This window comes from Schistocerca piceifrons, chromosome 7 (genome assembly GCF_021461385.2).
Source record: "Schistocerca piceifrons isolate TAMUIC-IGC-003096 chromosome 7, iqSchPice1.1, whole genome shotgun sequence".
Classification (NCBI taxonomy): domain Eukaryota; kingdom Metazoa; phylum Arthropoda; class Insecta; order Orthoptera; family Acrididae; genus Schistocerca; species Schistocerca piceifrons.
The window spans coordinates 53,922,969-53,946,288 of NC_060144.1; the positions used below are offsets into that span (position 1 = coordinate 53,922,969).

The following is a 23,320-nucleotide window of genomic DNA, read 5'->3' on the forward strand; positions in this document are numbered from 1 at the left end:
CGAGAAATGGTGACTAAAATATATAAAATTAAAACCGAAATTAGCAAATATATCGTGTTCAGTATTATTTCCTTTCCATGTTCCTGTTGTGTAAAAGCGGATTTTTTCGTTTAAAAGAACTCCAGTCTCTGTGTACTTCAAAACAAGCAATGACAGTTCACCAGGTAGTAGGTAATGCAATATATGCAAATAATATACGTGTAGGCACACTGTTATCTGGTTGCTGTTAAATTCGTCATATGCAGTAATAACATATGTAATAGTTTTATATCAACACAAGCAGTTACTGCGTATCCATGTTTTTAGCAACATAAAGGCTCTTTAAAAAAAATCCTTTTTTGCAAGTTCACAGGAAAGTCAGCTTAACATTATCGAAGCAGTTTAATGGTAAATGTTTCATCTGAATCCAGTATTAACCATACTTAGTGTGTTACTACCCTTTTGTCATTGGAAGATCATATCACTTACAGCTGGCCCGTACAAATACTCTTTAAGTTCAAGGAAGTTTGTCTCGTTTCCTTACTTTTCTCAGTTATGGGTGATAGTTCATGTCAACTGTGACAACATAATCTACGTCCACACTAATAATCAGCGAATAGATATTAAGTGTCTTTCAGATGTTGCTTCGCATTGTATAATATCTCGAGGTTTATTCCAGTTCCATACACGGTTGGGATTTTGAGGAAATGACTCTTGTCGCACGCGCCTGTTAGATTTCTTATTTGCCTGGTTTTATCTGTATCTCCTCTACAGATTCAGCACATAAGAAGCTGCAAAATATTCATGGTTTCTCCCTCCAAAACCAGATATTTAAGTTTTCAAGGCGGATTCTCGCGAGTTGCCAGCATGCCTTCTAGGTTATTTGCCAGATAAGATTTTCCACTGTTTGCTCTTACATTCTTCCGCCAATCCATCAAACATATGTTCGAATTCATCTGCTATTCTAATATAATACGAGACCCACACTTATGCAGTATTCAATTATGTGGTGTACGGAAGACAGAGAATTGTAGTTTACAGTTACCTACCAGCGAACTAAAGCCTGCCATTTACTTTACATACAAGTGAGCCCATGTTACGCTGATTCATTTACCTAAACTTCGTTGTTCTCAAATATCTGTAAGAGGTGACTGGCTCTAGTTGTGGTTTATTAATCCTGTTCTCAAAGAATTCCGAGCTTTTGCGTTTTGTGAAATGCTCATCGCTGCATTTCTCTATATCGAAAGTTAACTACCAGTCATTGCACGAGGCTGATATTTTGTCAAATGTAACTGGACGTTTGTACAATTGTTACCGATTATTCAAAGGCGTCATCTGCAAAAGGAAATTAGAGTGCAACTGATCCTATTTGTTAAACCGTTAATGAACAAATGAACAGCAACCCTCCTGATACACTTCCGTGAGGCACACCAGACATTACTTCACCAACTGAAGAAGACTCTCCACCCAGTGTGATGTGCTGCGCCAGATCTGCTGGGTTATTTTTGATCCACTAGCAAACCTGGTTGGAATCCGATTGGAACATACATCCTTTTGAACGAGCCGTTGTGGTGTCACTCGGAAGCATTTCAATAGCCCAGAAATACCAAATCAGCAAGGTTTTCTGTATCTATACTTCTGAGAATATTATGGGTCAAGATCACGAAATACGTTTCGCATGATCGACGTTTACCCTAAACCTTGCTGATTTTTACGGGGAAAGTATTTTGTTCCAAGTTTCATGTATGATGGTAGTTGTATGGATCAGTTTTATTTCTTTTTTAGGTGAGTGTAATATGCGTTTGTACCCAGTCACGGGGAACATGCCCACCTGCTGCTCAAGATATCTGCAGTAAATTGTGATCAGGAGCGGAGTTGACTTGCAAATTCTGTACCCTGGGGCCTCATTGTGTGTTAGCGACGTATGCTGTCTTTCAATACCATTACTACTGCTTTCTATGTCACTTATGCTAGCAGGGTACAGCTATTCACTAAGACAACATTCCTTGATTTAGCTTTGTGAAGAAATATTTGGAGACAGAGTTTAATATTTCGCCTTTTATTTTCACTATTACACTGGCTGTCTTGTCTACGATTATCTGTGTACTGATTTTTATGTGCACTCACAGCCGGTACATATGATGAAACATTTTTGGGTTTTTGGGACAGGTGCTGTGATGCTATTTTGCTACGGTAGCTGTTGATGACTTCACACATTGTTGCTATACTAGCCGAGTGCATTTCAATGATCGTCTGCGTATCTGCAGAATAATCTTTCTTCATACATTTAGATGGTGCTTCTTAAGAGTCCGTTCTCCTCACCCAGCGTATAATATAAGCGATTTTTACAAATTTTTGGGAAAAAACTAATGAAGCAATCAATGTCTGTGTGCACATTATTAAGTGATTCTTGGACAATATTCATTTTTTAAGAAATTCAGTCATTATTAAGGCCCCCCCCCCCCCCCCCCCCCCCGCCCATCCGAGGAGTTAAAGTTGCCGTGCCCATAACGACCCATGACGGAAGTCCAGCAGTCTGCAGATCTTATTTGAAATCAGAAAACAAATAAATTTCTTAATATATAGGATATTATACATGGAGTAATAGTACAGTTTATGAAATTTGACAAAATAATAAAATGGCACACATTTTAAATAGAGATGTACGTTTGTCGTCGTTTTTGGTCATTGTTTTACGATAACTAATGAATAATTTTAAATAAAAAAATGGCCTATTACTCCTTGCGGACCTGTTTGAGTAGCTTGCCCACAATGCAGCCATCAGCTTGAGATACAGTGCACACCACTAATTAATAAGCCCTTACCCTTCTGCATCTGCTTTTACCTGATGTCGACGTATAGGCTTTATAGTAGTAGTGCAGGCACAGGAAGGATGGCTTTGCTCCAGGCTCTCATCTGAGGATACAGTCTTGTCGTTGGTACACCACTCGCGGTCCAGTGGACGAGACTATAGCAGGCCAAAGTTTTCTGGAAATGAATCAGTGTCTGTTGAGGTCAACAATACCAGAAGTATTTTTTTTGCTTGCTGTTTGATCATAATCTAGAGAGCTTTCAAATGTGCACAAGTTTTAGCCAACTTATTTTGAGCATGGAGACAGCATTCACAATGGGAATCCATTCTAATTAAAACCAGCGTATGTGTTTCCCAACATTGCACAAAATAGAGAAAATGAATAAAAATTAAAACTTTTCTGAGCAATTAAAATTATGATCAAAAGGAAAGTAATATGCACTAGGTAGAGATGTTTTCCTAAGACAAACACAAACATCAATAAAGCCCATCTTACAGGGAGTAAAGTTTCCCATAAATTTGCTCGGCGATGCTCTAACCTATTGGCTAGCAGGGAGTAGTGACAGCCAGTTACTCGCATGCCGAATCTCTCAGTTTTTAGCGCGACAGTTAGCAGGCTCGCTAGACTGTGCAAACGGCAGTGTGCACAAGCTGGATGCTCACCGATATTTCTGAAACAATATGAAGGAAACCATTCGATAAAAAAACTGATCCAGCCTGATTCAAAAAACTGATTCAGCCTGATTCTTCAGCTTCATGATGAACTGCCTACGATTTCGTTATTGATCATAGTTACTGCGATATTTCGATATTAATTAAGCTATTGCATGGAATTCGAATAGTTTTAAATGAAAATAGAGGTCGCTATGAGTTTGAGTTTGCTGCATGTTAGATCATACATTGATGTGTAATAAATGTAGGCAATGTACTTCATTATTCTTTAAAACTTGGAAGAGGATATATTCTTCTTGAATCTCGAAAAAATTACTTGTATATATTGCTTGTGCATGCAAACGATAAAACCAGAATTAACTGTTCCTCTCATAAACAGTTTGAGATATCAGACCGAAATTTTGGAAAATGACATTAGTCAAGGAGGACGTCATTTTACTGTATGGTTAATTTCCTTACCTACTACAACATGCAAGTAATTTCACATTTTTCCAATAAAATAATTTTAATGGCTATTGAAGGAGATGAAATGAGAGTTGTGTGCTTTTCAGTGGCATAAATGAAGAAATGACACACTTTTATTGAGAACAGGCTTTTTCACAAACTGGTGAGGTCTTGCCCTCAGAATGTTAATGAAGTAAATGTTTGTAAACTGCTGTGCTTTGGCAGTAGAAACAAGTATTAATATGGCAGCAAGAGAAGTAAGGTATTAATCGAAATTTATCACTGACAACACTTTCCTGAAGGAAGAAAAGAAGGGAACAAGTAGCCTGAGGAAAATAATGCACTTCTGTTGCAGTTGTGGCTGAATACTATACACATTGTATTTTTAATAATGAATGGCTGGGTCTGAAACTTGCCAAATGATTTTATTTCTATATCTCAATGATTTGAGAAATTTGAAAACAATTCACAGCACATAACACAACATTTGTCAGTTACTATCCTTATACAGAGTGGAGGACTCTACTTTATCCCCTCCCCCCAGATATTGTTTACTTCATCAGAGATACTGATAATGTGTTTTCACCCTTATGGGCAGTTGACAGAATTCTGCAAATTGAATTGTTGTCACCTTTCTCAGATCATCAAGTTACAGAAATAGAATTCTTTGTAAAGTTTCAGTCCCTGCTATTCGTTATGAAAAGTACACTTGGCTGTGGGGTTCTTCCAAAATTCCGACAGAACTGGCGATTTACTTTCCCCAGACTCCTCCTCCTCCTCCTCCTCCTCCTCATCCTCCTCCGCTCCCCCCTCCACCCCCCCCCCCTTTGTCATCAGTTTTAAGTAATAGCTGAATGTTGGTGTTGCTCCGTTAATATTTGCTTTTCTCTCCACAACACATCAAAATTTACAAAGATTCATTTTAGTAACATTCTTGCACAGTTGACATTGGGATGTAACTCTGAAACAGTGTATTTTTAAACTAACAACTGAGGACAAGACAAGTCAGTAGTTCATGAAAATGCCACTACTCGGTACAAAAATAAATGTGTAATTTCTTCACTTACATTATTGAAAAACCCACAGCAATTCTCGATTCATCGCCTATCAACAGCCTGTCAAAAATAACATTAACCGATTCAAATAGCCTGTAGCCACTTGCATGTCATGGTAGATAAGGATGTTTCACAGTTTAGCCATATGGCAAAATACTCCACTCTTTGCACGCTGTTATTTGCGAAAGTTCGGTTTTGGTACTTTAAACTGTTTATGAGATATGAGGGACGCTATGAATATTTCATTCTTGCTTCACCATTTATGTGTACGAGCAGAATGGAGTGCTATTTTACCTGATGAAAACGCAATCGTCAGTACAACTGCAGGTTTTTTACCTGCTCCAAGAGGAGAATAAGAACATGTAAAATATCACTAGGCGCGTGTGAATTCCTAAGGGACCAAACTGCTGAAGTCATCGGTCCAAAATATCAGTTCACTTTATTACAAGAGAGATATGGAGATTTCCTTAACTTTGCGTCATCCATTTCCACAGCAATGTTCTGAGCATTTACAACTGTTTCTGAGTCTTAAAGTATCGCTAGATACAGACAAATTTTTTCGGGACTCTTCACTTGAAAAGTGATTGACAGTGTTAACGGTTAAAGTGCAGCAAAGACATAATAAATGCAGGTGCCCCGTCTAAGAAAATACTTTCGCCGTAATCGTTGATCACGAAATGGGATGAGCGTTGTTCTGCTCGGCCTTATATCGGCATCTCGGTGGGGTGGCACTGCGAAGCTAAGAGGATGTGACTTCTTCAGCGCCTTCCGTTCATCTTTGTAGTATGCAGTAAGACATCGTTATCTTATGTGGTATCGATGCACGGTGCCGACTTCGTTACGGCACTGTGATATTTGGAAGATACCACATGTGTAATACATACAATCCATTTTCTTGTGATTGGAGATAGATGCGGACCTCCTTCCCAGCTTAAGGAATAATTCAGTATATTTGACGAAAGAAATTTCCGACTTTTGCTGCAATCGTTTGTTGAAATAACTCTTAAGGCGACAGATGAAAATTTGTGGTGGCCCAGGATTCAAACTCGCATTTCCTGCCTTAAGCGAGCAGTCGCCTAAACTGCCTCAGCCATGTGAGCAAGTCCCCCATCTCTGTATGCTGCACATACATTAACAGAGTAGTGTCCCATGTCCATCATTCCTCTTCGCTTGTAGCCCTACTTTATTGCCACAAGAGCTCAGACATTATTATGCATTTGCACTGAAATATTGGTGTGCCATCAGAAACACACATAATATGAATAAGCTGTCCTTTCAGACACGAAGGTCTGAGAGAACGGATACCTTACCTGTATAACAATTCAGTATGTTAGTTGCCTTTCGTATGCAGCAATGTATGATCTAACATTGCATGAAACACAAACTAACAACCACCCCTGTTTCTCATTGCAAACTATTCAAATTTCGTGCAGTAGCGCAGTTAATGTTGACAAACCACAGTAACTATGACCATTAACAAAATGACACCCAGGTCATGGTGAAGTTGACGAATCAAACTGTTAGTTAAATAAGAATCTTTTTACCGAACATTTTATTTAAAATTGTTTGAGAGAAATGCAGGGCAGCCAATGGGCATTTGGCATTCTCCCTTTCCCACGGCTTATATCTACATCTACGTGATTACTCTGCATTCACAGTAAAGTGCCTGGCAGAGGGTTCAATGAACCACCTTCAAGCTGTATTTCTACCGTTCCACTCTCGATTGGCGCGCGGGCAAAACGAGCTCTTAAATTTTTTTCTGTGCGAGCCCTGATTTCTCTTATTTTTATCGTGATGATCATTTGTCCTTATGTAGGTGTGTGCCAAGAGAATGTTTTCGCAATCGGAGGATAAAACGGGCGATTGAAATTTCATGAGAAGATCCCGTCGCAACGAAAAACGCCTTTGTTTTAATGATTGCCCCTCCAATTCACGTATCATGTCTGTGGCACTATCTCCCCTACTTCGCGATAGTACAAAACGAGCCGTCATTCTTCGAACTTTTTCGATGTCATCCTTCAGTCGCACCTGATGCGGAGCCCACAGCACACAGCAGTACTCCAAAATAGGGCGGACAAGCGTGGTGTAAGTAGTCTCTATAGTAGACCTGTTGCACCTTCTGCCAATGAATCTATCCACAACATTATCTATGTGATGGTTCCAATTTATGTTATTTGTAATTGTAGTTCCTAAGTATTCAGTTGAATTTACAGCCTTCAGATTTGTGTGACTTATCACGTAATCGAAATTTAGCGGATTTCTTTAAGTATTCGTGTGCATAATTTCACACTTTTCTTTATTCAGGGTCAATTGCCACTTTTCGCACCATGCAGATATCTAAATCGTTTTGCAATTCGTTCTGGTCATCTAATGACTTTACAAGACGGTAAATGACAGCATCATCTGCAAACAATCTAATAGGGCTACTCAGATTGTATCCTATGTCGTTAATATAGATCAGCAACAATAGAAGGCCTGTAACACTTCCTTGGGGAACGCTGGATATTACTTCTGTTTTACTCGCTGACTTTCTGTCTATTACTACGAATTGTGACCTTTCTGATTGGAAATCACGAATCCAGTCACACAACTGAGGCGATACTCCATAGGCACACACAGTTTGGCCAGAAGACGCTTGTGAGGAACAGTATCGAAAGTCTTCTGGAAATTTAAAAATATGGAATTAATTTGACACCCCCTGTCGATAGCACTCATTACTTCATGAGCATAAAGAGCTAGTTGTGTTTCACAAGAATGATGGTTAACCAGCATCTTCACTGGTACTTGGTCTTGTGGCCTTGCAGGTTGTTACGTCAGGTGCCAAACAGAACTCGTGATTGGCCTGTGCAGGTAGCACTAAGGAACCTTGAAAGGGAAACACCACTGGATCTGACAAACTGGCTATTGGCTTCTGTCTCAGGTTCTTCGGTCGACGTTCATCTATTGATTTTACTGACGTTTTGCCAGCCACTCGTGCTGGCAAAACGTCAGTATAATCATTAGATGAACGTCAGCCGGAGAACCTGAGACAGGAGCCAATAGGCAGTTTGTCAACAAGTGGCCATGAAAGCCTTAACAATTTTGTACAACTGGGTCTGTCACAAAAATGTGGAGCTCGTAACAGGGAACCCAGTGAAGCCTGCTTATGCATCAACAAGTAGCACACAGCAAATCTTACTTCTTGTGAGAGGGAATTGTGTGATTAAGGTGCAAATTGTCCTCACATTATTTCCCTAACTACTTTGTGACAGTTTCCTCAGTTGCCCATTCTGCCAACACTTACTTAATCCATACAATACAGCTAATGATTATTTGTTATTCGAAGAGGTTAACATGTGTATTTTGTACATGTTGTACCAGATTCTTGGGTAGTTTTTGTTGAGTGAATACTATCAATACTACAGTTTTTAAAATAAATTTAAAGCCGTTAGCAACATCCACTAACCTCTACATTTTTATTGTTCTGTAATATTATTTTATATCTAACTTTCTGTTGTAGCATACATTTTCAGTGACTGACATATACCTTGAGAAACAAGGAGTAAAATAAACTTTGATCAAGCAAGAATTATTAACAGTTAAATAGTTAATTAAAAAGTGAAGCAAAATTTCATAATCTATCTACTATTGTCTACTATCATTGAATATCATAGTCTGTTAATTACTTGCTATCCTCAACACTTCAAATTTTGAAAGGCACAGAACAGTCTGATGGTGCTTGTCCAAGTAGAAACTTTAAGTAAAGTGATCCGAACAGCGTTACATAAATGAATGAGTCAACATTTAGGTAGTGAGAGAAGAAGGGTGGAAACTGTTCTAGATTTCAGAAACTTTTTGAAATGCTCTTCAGTATGATGAATGTAATAGTTGGATGTTGATTCTGTTTGGAGACATTTAGAATAAAAACATTACTTAGATATGATGGACAAGATCTCTTACTTATTCCAGGTTTCCAGGAATTGGGTTGCTGAAGATGAGCCACTTGACACCCCAATACAATTTCATCGTCCTGACATAGAAAGAGTATCAGCAGGTACGTCAGTATCAATCGACATGTACTACATTCAAAGAAAGTTTAAGCTTACCATTTTCTTTCTTATTTTGGGCCTAGAATAGTTCAAGTAATAGAAATACATTAACTTTACAACCAACAATAGAAAACTATAATACTACCCATGTACCAGAATGTATTAATTTCCTTGCTGTAGCAAGTTATTATAGATTTCTATTGCTACTGATTCACTAATATTTTCATTTTTACAAAGTCTACTTTTTTTAATTCGTAGTAACTTTTAGTAAAATTTAAGTGTCTATGTACCTGTATCCATTAAACTGTGTGTCATGGATTGCTTAATTAAATTAGATTGTTAGGTGTTTTTCCGTACCTTTTATCCATCCCTTTTAATTATTCTAAGTTTCTTTCTAAATTTGACCACTTCTGCAATATTATATATACCAACAGTGTAGTGAAAGGACATTTCTCAAGAATGGATATATGAGTTTTACACAGATTATATGTTAAAGATAATGGTTTTATGGCTGAAAGTAACACAGTTTCTGCTGTTAATATTTGGTTTTAATGAAACATTCCTTCGCAGCTTCATTTGGAAGTCGTGGGCTTTGATACTTCAATACCTTCCCTTACAATGCAATTTCCATTGTGAATCCTAAAATTATTGTATCTCCACTGGACTTTCAGTGAATTATGATGAATTTTGGCCACAGAAATATCTTTTTGGGATTTAATTAACAAAAAATCCATGGAAATTCACATAGCAGAAAATTAGATGAACTGTAATACTGTATACAAGTTGCATAATATATGAAACTCCACCTTCTCTATGATTTGCTCTGAATGAAGCGGAAGAAATATGCCAATGCCCATGGTGAGCAGGAACCATAGGGACAGCAGAGTTCCACAGTTCCATCAGCAACAGCACTACTCACCAAGTAGGGTGATCATTCTGTCACCACAATCTTAATGTATGCATTGAACACACAGATGGGAGAGTGTTAATAAACTGCGAGAGTGTTAATAAACCGCAGGTGGGGAAAGTCGATCAGTCTTTGGTGGCTCACCTGAGAATGACTGGCAGGTGCCCAGTTAAAATATCAAATGATGACCAATGGCAAACACAAAACCTCTTTGAACATCAAGTTCTGATTTCTTATATATACACATCTTTCCTTATATTAGCTATCAAGTGCAAGGTGTAAAGTCAGGTGTAAAACTCTGCATAAATCGTTCAGGACATGAAGTGTAGGTGCCAGGCATTGGTTGCCTACCTTATGCTCTTTGCCTTTCATGAAATAAATAATTGGGTCTTCATTACCATAAAAAATTTGATATGCAACATATGAAACCCACATCTTTAACACTTAATTATTTTGTTCCACAGAACAAGCTACATTCTGTTTTGTACTCCATTGTGAAATTATGAGGTCTTGTGGGATCAGATACAAATGTGCAACATGCAGTGTGTACACTGCCGTATGAGTAAAGCTATTTCTGTTCTGAAATCAAGCTTTGTCAGTTGTGTATTGGTAAAATGAAGAGTTCTCAGTTGGTATATATTCCAGCATGGGTTAACTTCCCAACCTTTTTATTTCAAGTAGAAAATATTTGACAGCGACATACAGTTGTATATTGTATTTCCTTTGAGCTTTGTTATAACCTTTAACACATACTGTGAACTCACAACCTGCAGTTGTCATATACTATAAATTATTATGTCAGGGCATTCTGCATTGTGTGCTTGCACTTTTGATGGAACAGTGAACAATATATTAAACTGGAGCATAACTATACAGTAATGTAATCTGCTGTGGCCACCACAGTTGTCTTTGTGAAGTGATATAATTACTACTACTTCTTCTTCTTCTTCTTCTTCTCTTCTTCATTTCAATCTTCTTCTTCTTCTTCTTCTTCTGCACTTCCTGGTGTAGGGAAAATGCCTAAGACATGTTGTAAGTAAACTTCATTCATCCGTTATTGAGAATATGTTATCTAAAAACTTCAAAACATTTTTTCTGATGTTGGTTAAGGGATTGTCATGCATGATTTTGTGACATTGAACACACAGAAAAAGGAGGAATGGTAAGTAATGTATGAATTCATGGTCCCATAGGGATATGCCTGAATAAAATGTTCTCAGACTTCCAGACATGTGAAGTAGTTACACGTCCACAGACTGTTGGCTGAGTGCTCCTCAGCCATTGTCAAGTTGTAACTGACTGTCATGTGGTTGCTGCCATCATTCTTATCTAGCTGTCGTACTAGCTGTGACATCGCTGGTACTTGATGCAGCGCCTATAAGGCAATGTGACAGCCACACCTTCATTAACCTTGTGATGGCTGGATTCTGTGCTGTTCTCAACTGCAGATCTCTGTATTTGTTAGTGGTGTTGTCAGATATTTTGATTTATATAGCTTTTTAAAATTATCATTACCCCATTATGGTGACACTGGTGGTCTTGAATTCAGTTTTATGTCCAATGTCCACAGCATGTTCAGCTACCAATATGATTGATTAGTCCACTCACCCAGACATTCGATAGCACAGAGATTAGTCTGCACACACACACACACACACACACACACACACACACACACACACACACACACACCCTGTCTTTTTTTTATGATAGTTGCTGGCCCAGATGGATAGTGCTCCCTGGGGGAGGGGGGGGGGGGATGAAACATTTGTTGTATGGCTAAATGAGTGAAACAGTGGAAGAGTTCTTGGAATGCTTTTATATCTTTCATAACCACATAAGGTGTGCAACGGAGGTTGCAGAAGACTGTACCATTCCTAGAGGTCCTCACCTTTGAATTCCCAATTAGTGTATCATCCATAGGGTATGCAGAAAACAAACTCACATGGATATGTATCTGTACATGTTCATCCACCGCCCAGCGGGCCCAAAAATGCTCTTATATGGACTGTAGTTCATTGAGCAGAAGGCATCTTTGATGCTAACTTCCCACGAGGACAGAACTATCTACAAAATATGTTCTATGAGAATGGTTACTACAACAAACAAATATTGTCAAAAATATTGGGAGGAATGTGCAAGCAGAACACTGTCAAGGAGGAGAATAAAAAGTTTGCATTTTGGTCACTGTATAGTTCAGTGATAAAGAAGCTATAGTTCAGTGATAAAGGAGCTAAGACAGACCCTGAAGAGACATAACATCAAATCAGTCTACAAGCTTCCAACTAAAATATGCCAATTCCTGAGGTGTTGAGAGGTAAAGTCAGCTGAGATCTTATATTTAGAAAATACCATGCAAGTGCGGGGGATACTATACAAGACAGATCATGCACTTGATAGAACACCACCAGACGTAACATGAGACGCCACAGTCACACTATCCATTTCACTCAGACCCCAAGTGGAGATGGATCCACTTGGTGCTACATCACAGAGGGCATTGGATCCCTGCATTTGGCACTGAACTCGGGAGATACCTGCTTGCTCTCCAATATATCCTCACATTCTGCTGCCCTCCTGAACTTCACATCACCTGTTACCCTCCAAAATTTTCCCCATCGGTAGAATTTTTTTCTTTAGGTAGAATTTCGTGATTTACTAAATTGTTTGATGTACACTCCTGGAAATGGAAAAAAGAACACATTGACACCGGTGTGTCAGACCCACCATACTTGCTTCGGACACTGCGAGAGGGCTGTACAAGCAATGATCACACGCACGGCACAGCGGACACACCAGGAACCGCGGTGTTGGCCGTCGAATGGCGCTAGCTGTGCAGCATTTGTGCACCGCCGCCGTCAGTGTCAGCCAGTTTGCCGTGGCATACGGAGCTCCATCGCAGTCTTTAACACTGGTAGCATGCCGCGACAGCGTGGACGTGAACCGTATGTGCAGTTGACGGACTTTGAGCGAGGGCGTATAGTGGGCATGCGGGAGGCCGGGTGGACGTACCGCCGAATTGCTCAACACGTGGGGCATGAGGTCTCCACAGTACATCGATGTTGTCGCCAGTGGTCGGCGGAAGGTGAACGTGTCCGTCGACCTGGGACCGGACCGCAGTGACGCACGGATGCACGCCAAGACCGTAGGATCCTACGCAGTGCCGTAGGGGACCGCAGCACCACTTCCCAGCAAATTAGGGACACTGTTGCTCCTGGGGTATTGGCGAGGACCATTCGCAACAGTCTCCATGAAGCTGGGCTACGGTCCCGCACACCATTAGGCCGTCTTCCGCTCACGCCCCAACATCGTGCAGCCCGCCTCCAGTGGTGTCGCGACAGGCGTGAATGGAGGGACGAATGGAGATGTGTCGTCTTCAGCGATGAGAGTCGCTTCTGCCTTGGTGCCAATGATGGTCGTATGCGTGTTTGGCGCCGTGCAGGTGAGCGCCACAATCAGGACTGCAGACGACCGAGGCACACAGGGCCAACACCCGGCATCATGGTGTGGGGAGCGATCTCCTACACTGGCCGTACACCACTGGTGATCGTCGAGGGGACACTGAATAGTGCACGGTACATCCAAACCGTCATCGAACCCATCGTTCTACCATTCCTAGACCGGCAAGGGAACGTGCTGTTCCAACAGGACAATGCACGTCCGCATGTATCCCGTGCCACCCAACGTGCTCTAGAAGGTGTACGTCAACTACCCTGGCCAGCAAGATCTCCGGATCTGTCCCCCATTGAGCATGTTTGGGACTGGATGAAGCGTCGTCTCACGCGGTCTGCACGTCCAGCACGAACGCTGGTCCAACTGAGGCGCCAGGTGGAAATGGCATGGCAAGCCGTTCCACAGGACTACATCCAGCATCTCTACGATCGTCTCCATGGGAGAATAGCAGCCTGCATTGCTGCGAAAGGTGGATATACACTGTACTAGTGCCGACATTGTGCATGCTCTGTTGCCTGTGTCTATGTGCCTGTGGTTCTGTCAGTGTGATCATGTGATGTATCTGACCCCAGGAACGTGTCAATAAAGTTTCCCCTTCCTGGGACAATGAATTCACGGTGTTCTTATTTCAATTTCCAGGAGTGTATTTCTTTTCTTCATTTTTAATCTCCTTTATTTCCTCTTTTCAGTTATTCTCTCTCCCCCACCTGTTGTTACTGTTTTCTTTTGTTTTTAATTCCACTATCAACTCCACTTCTCATTTCTCTACCTATTAGTCCATTTTTAATTTCCACTCCATCCTTTATCATCTTACCAGTGTATATTTTTTGACTTCGTAGTCTGTATGTCATCACCTTCATCTAAACGTACATCATCCTTGAGTAGATGGCTCCTTAGAAGAAGAAGAATATGTACCCTCTGAAATGTTGCAGACACACAGTGAATTGATACATTAGGGACCCCGAGAACATTTTATTGCACCATCATGCTAAGAAAACATTCATTTGCATATTCTTATATGTGATGAGTAGTTATGCTGATGAACACACAGTCACATTATAAAATGAATAAAATTGCACCCCAGGTGTCAGAAGATATGTGCTTTATGACCCTGTGACATTTTGCACTTTTGGTATGTGATATGGTTAAAGGTCATTTTAGATTTAGACTTTCCATGCTGATGTTAGTGAAAAATTCAATTTTCCTTCACCCATTTTGTGTAATGGTTCCAGGATCTGCCTTAATCTGTACTAACATTTCATTCTGTATTGCAACTGACACGCTGCTCTGATACCTTATGTTGTGACTTGGCAAGACAGCCAAGCCACTAGGAGATAGCTGAAAGGCACGCGTTTAAGCTCACGCAGGCTGGCGTGAGGTCTGGAACAGTAAAGGAGTTGAGTCTAGTAAAAAAAGTACGTAGCTTCTGGAATACTTAACTTTAATCCATAATTGGTAAACATCGGTCTGACAGTACATGCATCACAAGATAAATAGCAAATGATAATGGCGCCTTGCTAGGTCGTAGCAAATGACGTAGCTGAAGGCTATGCTAACTATCGTCTCGGCAAATGAGAGCGTAATTTGTCAGTGAACCATCGCTAGCAAAGTCGGCTGTACAACTGGGGTGAGTGCTAGGAAGTGTCTCTAGACCTGCCGTGTGGCGGTGCTCGGTCTGCAATCACTGACAGTGGCGACACGCGAGTCCGACATATACTAACAGACCGCCGCCGATTTAAAGGCTACCACCTAGCAAGTTTGGTGTCTGGCGGTGACACCACACCTTATGCATCCATCCTATGTCTAAAACTAGTTCTCACACTAGCTGTTTCACAAATTTATTGGTTAATAGTGAAAATGAAACCTAGAACAGTAAAACTCATAGAGAAAATCTTGTCCCCCTGCAGGTCTGGGGGTAAGAATAGGCCTGCAGTATTCCTGCCTGTCGTAAGAGGTGACTAAAAGGAGTCTCACACGTTTGGGCCTTTATGTGATGGTCCCCTGTCGGGTTTGACCTCCATATTTCAAAATTCGTCTGAAGAGCGAGTCAGTTGGGGAGGGGGCCTTACAAGGTGCATTGTGCATTAGATCTTTAGCCCACTTTCTTGTCGTTGCATTGCAGTCCCGCTCCCTTTCCAGCTCATGGGTGTGGATACATTCCTGTGTGCAGTTTCCGCCATCCACTATGCTGTGTCGCTTTCTTCACTGACGACAACCATGGACTACACGTCACCTGATATCCAGCACGGTAGCCAGTCTGTTGTGGTGGGTCCGCCATGTACACTGACAACACAGGGATCGCTCTGCTGATGCCTGCACCATTAACTCCCCACGTATGCCAAGGAGTAGATGCCTGTCTCCTTGGGGCATCGGGCATCCTGGCAATGGCCATCTTGCCAGGTGGCCCTTGCTGTTGCTGGTTGGTGTCCGTGGGGAGGGCCCTTGGCCGGAGTGGGTGGCATCAGAGCAGATGACATGCAATGAAGTGTGGCACATCTTCTCTTGCTGGTGGCCAACCACCAGTAGTCTCTAAGTGTTTGAAGGCTCACTTTAATGCAACCATGTATGACCCCAAATCGTTCCCCTCCCTGGCCACACCATGGGAGGAACGAAAGGCTATGATTTACAGCGAGATGTATTCACCCCGGTATCTAGTCTGTATGAGAGCTGATGGGGAATCCTTTGTGTCCATGAAGCCTCATTGCTTTGTAGAGCATTTAGAGGACAAGTTTGGGGAGGTGGAGGGCTTGTCAAAAATGCGGTCTGGGTCAGTCTTGATAAAAACAGCATCCTCTGCCCAGTCACAAGCATTACTTTCTTGTAAGAAGCTGGGGGATGTTTCTGTTTCTATCATGTCCCATAAAACCTTAAATATGGTCCAGGGCATTATCTTCCAAAAGAATCTTCTTTTACAGTCCGATGACGAGCTGCGCGCCAACTAGAGCGACGTGGTGTCCATTTCATCCGGCACATCCATCGGGGTCTAAGGGATAATCAAGTTGCCACCAGTGCCTTCATCTTGGCCTTCGAGGGTGACACATTACCTGAGAAGGTGAAGGTGATGGTCTACTGCTGTGATGTCAAGCGATATATCCCACCCCCAATGTGGTGCTTCAAGTGTTGGAAGTTCTGCCATATGTCTTCCTGCTGTGCTTCCAGCCTCGTATGTCGAGATTGTGGTCGTCCGTCCCATCCCAATACTCCATGTGCCCCAACTCCCATCACCTTTGTTAACTAGGGAGAGCAGCATCTCCCTTGCTTGACGGACTGTAGGATTCCACAGAGGGAAAGGAAAATAATGTAATACAAGACCCTGGACCGACTGACCTACAGTGAGGCTAAACGGATATATGAACGGCGCCCAGCTCCATCAATTGCACCAAATACAGTCAGCCCTCAGAGCCGAAAGACCACACCTGCCCCTTGATGGTGGGTGGGGGGGGGGGGGGGGGGAGGGTGGCACTTCCCTCCCTGTTGCTCCAGCACCACCTACCTTGGGAGCAGCACCCCTCCCCCCCCCCCCCCCCCCCTCCAACCATCCAGTCCCCACTTCTAAGCCGGAGAAGTGTAAGTCTTCTTCAGCTTCTCTCGCTAGGGAGGCGTCCCTTGGATCACTCCCTTCCCAGATTCCTACCAGCAGCACGGCAGATACCCGCCAGTGGCTGAAGAAGCCACAGGTCGCTGGTCATAGTCTTGGAGACTGAATCAAAGGAGCCCTCCAAGCTAGAGCAACCAAAGAAACAACGCGATCAATAACAATCGAAGACCTATAAGACCAAGGAAATTGCGGTGACACCCACTCCACCGCAACCTACAAGCTCTGCGTCTTAGGATGAGGTGGAGATTCTGGTGTCCACTGAGGACCTAGATCTCGCCAGTCCCTCAGACACGATGGCTGTCGCTCCCGTAGGTGCTCAGTCGATGGCAGCAGGTGACCCAGTGGCGTAATCTGCCTCCTCAGTCCCTTCACGCCTTTCTCGGCCATGGACAGTGTCACCCTCCATTGGAATTGCAGCGGTTTTTTCCACCATCTTCCTGAGCTTCGACAACTTCTCAGCCTTCACCCTGTCCTCTGCATTGCTCTTCAGGAAACTTGGTTTCCGGCAATGCAAACCCCAGCCCTCCATGGCTATCGAGGTTGTTATAAGAACCGGGCAGCTTATGAGAGGGTATCTGGTGGTGTCTGCATCTACGTGCTTAACTCTCTTAACACCTTTAGAGGCTGTCGCTGTTCAGTTGTGGACGCCTCAGGCAGTTACTGTCTGCAGCCTCTATCTTCCACTGGATAGTGATGTCCCGCAGCATGTCCTGGCTGCGCTGATAGCCCAATTGCCACCACCTTTTCTGTTACTGGGCAACTTCAACGTCCATAACCCTCTGTGGGGTGGATCAGTGACAACAGGCCAAAGCAGCATGGTTGAGCAAGTGTTGGCACAACTCGACCTTTCTCTTTTAATTAATGGTGCCTTCACACATTTCAGTGTGGTACATGACATGTACTCAGCCGTCGACCTTTCGATCTGCAGCCCTAGCCTATTGCCATCTGTCCAATGGAGTGTGCATGATGACTTGTGCGGTAGTGACCACTTTCCGATCTTTCTGTCCCTGCCACAGCATCACTCTTCCGGGCACCCCTGCAGATGGGCTATGAATAAGGCTGACTGGGACTTGTTCACCTCCATTGCCAGTATTGAGCCTCTATCCAGTGATGCCATTGATGCGGTGGTTCACTTGGTCACAACCGGCATCGTTACTACCACAGAATCTGCAATTCCTTGTTCTTCTGGGTCCCCTCGGCAGAGGACTGTGCCTTGGTGCTCGCCCCAGATCGCTAAGGTGATTAAAGATCACAGGCAGGCACTCCAGCATCATAAGTGGCATCCGTCATTGGAACAACTCATTGCCTTCAAACAGCTCCGTGCACGAGCCCGCTGCCTCATTCGCCGACGCAAGCAGGAGTGCTGGGAAAGGTATGTCTTCACCATTGGCTTCCGTACCTCTCCATCGCAGGTTTGGGCCAAGATTAGGCGACTCTATGGCTGTTGGACCCCCATCGGCTTACCTGCGCTTTCACTGAATGGAGCAGTTTGTACTGACTCGGACACAATTGCAAACCGCTTAGCAGAGCATTTTGCTCAGAGTTCCACTTCTGCAAATTACCCGCTGGCCTTCCGCTCATTGAAAGAGTGGTTGGAACGTTGGAGCCTTTCATTTCACATGCACCACTCTGCATCGTACAATGCTCTGTTCAGTGAGTGGGAATTCCAAAGTGCCCTAGCCGCTTGCCCAGATACAGCTCCTGGGCCAGATCGTATCCACTGTCAGATGCTCACACACCTGTCGGTGGACTGCTAGCGACGCCTTTTCAACTGTTTCTAGGTCGAGGTGAGTTCCCATCTCAGTGGCGGGAAAGCATCATAATCCCTGTGTTGAAACCTGGCAAGAATCCACTGGAGATGGACAGCTACCGCCCCATTAGCCTCACCAACATTCTTTGCAAGTTGCTCGAACGCATGGTGAGCCGGAGGTTGAGTTGGGTACTTGAGTCTCGGAGCCTTCTGGCTCCATCTCAGGTTGGGTTTGGTAAGGACCGCTCTGCCATCGGCAATCTGGTCTGCCTGGAGTCTACCATCTGTATGGCCTTTGCCTGCCGTCGGCATCTGGTTCCCATCTGTTATCCAGAAGGCATATGATACAACATGGCGACATCACATCCTCGCCACACTTGGGGTCTTCAGGGCCATCTCCCGATTTTCATACAAAATTTTCTGTCGCTTCGTTCCTTCCGCATGCAAGTAGCAGCCTCCTATAGTTCCTCCCGAGTTCAGGAGAATGGGGTCCCACGAGGATCTGTCTTGAGTGTCTGCCTCATTTTAGTTGCAATTAATGAGTTCGCTGCAGCGGTGTGAACGTCTGTCTCAGCTTCCTTGTATGCTGATGACTTCTGCCTATACTATAGCTCCACTGGCATTGCAGCTGCTGAACGGCAGCTGCAGGATGCTGTCTTGGGCTGTAGCTCATGGCTTTCAGTTTTCAGCTGCCAAGACCTACATTATGCATTTCTGCTGGTGTTACAGTGTTCACCCTCACCGCAGCTTCATCTTGATGGTGAACCTCTTGCCGTGGTGGAGAAACATTGGTTTTTGGGATTGGTTTTAGATACCCGGTTGACTTGGCTGCCTCATATTCAGCAGCTTAAACAAGCATGCTGGTGGCATCTTAACACTCTTCGTTGCTTGAGTCACACCAGCTGGGGTGTCGATTGGTCTATCTTCCTACAACTGTATCGGCCATTAATTCAGTCCCATCCAGATTAAGGGGGCCTGGCTTATGGTTTGACATCACCTTCCGCATTGCAATTGCTTGACCCCATCGTTCACAGCAGTATTCGATTCGCCACTGGAGTTTTCCAGACAAGCCCTGTCAACAGCATACTTGTGGAGGCTGGTGTCCCTCCATTGCGGATCCGGCGCTTATGCTGCACATGTTTGTAGCTTGCTCAAGCATCCCAATTACTGTCTGCTGTTCCCCAACTCGGTCATCCATCTTCCAGAATGGCGGCCCCTGTCAGAGTGTATGATCGCGGTTCGCATCCAGGCTCTTCTCTCTGGGCTTGAGGTTTTCCCTCTTCCGCCTCTTTTCCGCGCCCCTCTACGTATACCCCCGTGATGTGTGCCCCGTCCATGCCTTCGGCTTGATCTGGCACAGGGCCCAAAGGACTCAGTCCCTCATGAGGCTCTCTGCCGCCACTTCCTTTCAATGCTTGTCATGTTTCAAGACTCCGACGCGGTCTGTACCGACAGTTCAATGATTGCTGGTTGAGTTGGTTATGCTCTTACTCTGGGGGATCATTATGAACAATGCTCATTGCCAGCTGCCTGCAGTGTTTTCACTGCAGAGCTGGTCGCCATCTCTCGCGCCCTAGAGCATATCCACTCCTGCTCAGGTGAGTCCTTCGTTACCTGTAGTGACTCCCTGAGGGATTTACAAGCTATTGACCAGTGTTTTCCTCGCTCTTGTCTGGTGATGGCTACCCAGGAGCCAACCATACTCTTGCCCGTTGCGGCCGCTCCGTCGTTTTTCTGTGGACCCCGGGTCATGTCGGCATTCCAGGTAATGAACGTGTTGTCACGCTGGCCAAACAGGCTGTCGGTGCACCAGCTTTGGCGATTATCCTTTCGGCGAGTGATGTCAGGTCGGTTTTGCGGCAGAAGGTACTTGGTACCTGGGGTGATGAATGGCACACCCTGCCTTCACTCGACAAACTTCGGGCCATCAAGGAGACTACTGGTGCGTGGCACTCCTCCTTGCGGGTTTCTCGCAAGGACTCTGTTGTCCTCTGCCAGCTGCGCATTGGCCACACATGGTTGACGATCATCTCTTGCGCCATGAGGACCCACCTCTCTGTTGCTGTGGATCAGTGTTGACAGTGCTCCACATCTTGTTGGCCTGTCCATTTTTAACTACAATTCCTTTTGTCTGGTCTCTGTCTGTGTCTTTCTTGTCCTGTGTCATCCCTTGTCATCTCTGTTGTTTGTTTTTATTCTTTGTGGGTGTTTAAAGTTCGTGGAAAAAGGGACCGATGGCCCTTGTAGTCTGGTGCCTTCAGTCCCACAAACCAACCAACCAACAAAGAGAAAATCATGATTCATGAAACCCTATCATTTAAAATGCATTGAATGAGCTATGGTGTGTATCTGCAATTCATTAAATGTTTACAGATTCATTTCACTGTTCATTGTTTGATCCACTGCTTAACTGTCAGGAGCTTGTAGCTGGCTGGAAAGGAGTAATTCCACTCAGCAAAATCAAGATGATTCATCCATGGCTGTGGAGAGGTCTAGCATTAACCTGCGATACTGTGTATAGCGCGGGCAAGCTCGGTGTATTCCTGATGATGAGGGCATAACTACAGCGGTGTTTGAGATAGGTAGCTATTCAGGCACTCGGGGCAAATGAAATATTAAGAAGTAACAATATCCTTTCATAGGCAGTATTATTTGCCTTTTTTTACATGCAATACATAATTGTTGGGAATAAACATACAGCATCCGTGCCAAAATTTTGTGCTTATCTATGAAAGTATCTTAGCTGTAACATGCAAATAGCTAAAAATATCTGCCAGTTTCTGTCACTAATAAAATTATGTTGCCTAAACATCTTGGCTTTATTTCATGTGTACATATGATGATCTTCAGAAATGTTTAAGTAACAATGTTTTTAACTGCCATTATGTTTACATTTTTCGGGTCATCCCAGGCATGAAATGACATCTTCATCAAGTATTGACTCAGTATTTAAGTTCCTGACTGCCATTATTTTTACATTTTTCAGGTCATCCCAGGCATGAAATGACATCTTCATCAAGTATTGACTCAGTATTCAAGTTCCTAGAAGAACGGTATAGAGCAGTCAAGAAAAAAGATGAGCTGTAAAAGAGTTACTTCTGAACACTAACTCAAGCATTTATAAGACTTATGAACTTTTTTGTGCTCACTGATCTGTTCAGTGATTTTATAGAGAAACATTTTACAATCATATTCATACTCTTTGTGAAAAGAACAAAGTTTTTCATGTTTGTGTTCAATCCCTCATTTAAATTCTATTGCTAAAATTTAAAAAAAATAGATGGAAAACTATTTTATACATTGACATTTTATTATGTTATAATCTTAATAATACCTGATTTATTTTTACATAATAATTGACAAGCTATTATAAAATATATGTGCCTTAATAATATGTTCGCATGTGAAAAATAAAGTTATATAAAGTGAAGTGAATGAACAAAGTTGTTGTTGCGCGTGCGCACCACCCTCTTCCCAATCTGTCTCAATTATTTCTTATTTTCTCTCTTGTAAAAGGAACTTGTGATGAGGTTATGCTCATTATTTATCTTTGTGTTTTATTACTGACAGCATTGGCAGTGGTATGTGTTGAAAGCAATAACTGGTCAGCCCATGAGTGTTGACTGCAAGAAAACAGTTATGACATTAGTACTCAAGTGTCATTTTGTGATTTAAAACATTTATATATCTGTGTGTTAGTTATTTTGCTTCTGTCTTTACAGTGCCAAACAGTGTGCTGGTTTTCACTTGATAGCAGCATCCAATGCTGGCACTACAACAGAGTAAAAATAGCAACATGCTTGGCGGATGAGCGGTGTTCTGTTGTTCAATTTCTGTGGAGTGAAGATGCGAAACTTATTGATTAAAGAATGAAGTTCTAGTTGAGTCGACATTAGAAGATCCCAACAGCCAGGAGTGAAGGCATTGTCATAGAGATGTTTATAAAATCGCGTAAAGTCATTGGCTGAGGTAGTAGTGTTAAGTTGCTGCGTCCAGCGCACTGCAACTCCCAGAATAAACTTACACTGACTCGACGGTAGTACGTTAATGCCTGCTTGTCACAACAGTGAGTCTATAACTGCACCTGGAAGTCCATAAATGGTTTGTAGCTGATGTCCTCATCTGTACTGGGGACGTGACACCAGAAAGCTCTACAGGCTAAACCATTGGGATGGAAAACTTCACAGAGTGACACTGAATGATGGTATGAAACTGAATGCCTCATTGTCCAATACTGACACTGATAGGTGGAAGTCATTTCATTGTGGACTTGAGGGCAGGAAATTAAACACTGCAATCACTGGCTGTTACGGTCACTGCAGGAAACATTGATTCAATCATGACCCGATGGATGTGTAAGGAGACCACAACTTTGTTTCTCTTCTGGTTGACAGGGGGAAGGTCACCACACAATTTCCCTCAAAGGATGCTCTCTGTCTTTTTACAGTTGCCATCCAGATGCAGCTAGTAGAGTTTACTTTATTTTACAACATTTCTTTATGATGAAGCAGACAAGGTATAAATTCATACTTCCAAGCAAGTACAAAGCGTATATAGGTGTGTCTGGGATTGTACTATAATTACATGATGTATATGTCTGATTTGTGAAGTACAATTTTCAG

The 23,320-nt window shown here is 42.9% G+C and overlaps 1 protein-coding gene across 1 annotated transcript in view; it reads left to right on the top strand.

The window, feature by feature from the left end:
• The window catches only part of LOC124804997 (FAM172 family protein homolog CG10038), a 277,839-nt gene extending 255,776 nt beyond the window's left edge, over positions 1 to 22,063 (top strand). Inside the window, exons 7-8 of the mRNA XM_047265394.1 lie at positions 8,911 to 8,995; positions 21,685 to 22,063. Of these exons, the coding sequence (XP_047121350.1) occupies positions 8,911 to 8,995; positions 21,685 to 21,785 (186 nt within the window). The 3' untranslated portion in view covers positions 21,786 to 22,063. The remainder of the gene's footprint in view (positions 1 to 8,910; positions 8,996 to 21,684) is intronic.
• The last annotated feature ends 1,257 nt before the right edge of the window (positions 22,064 to 23,320 follow it).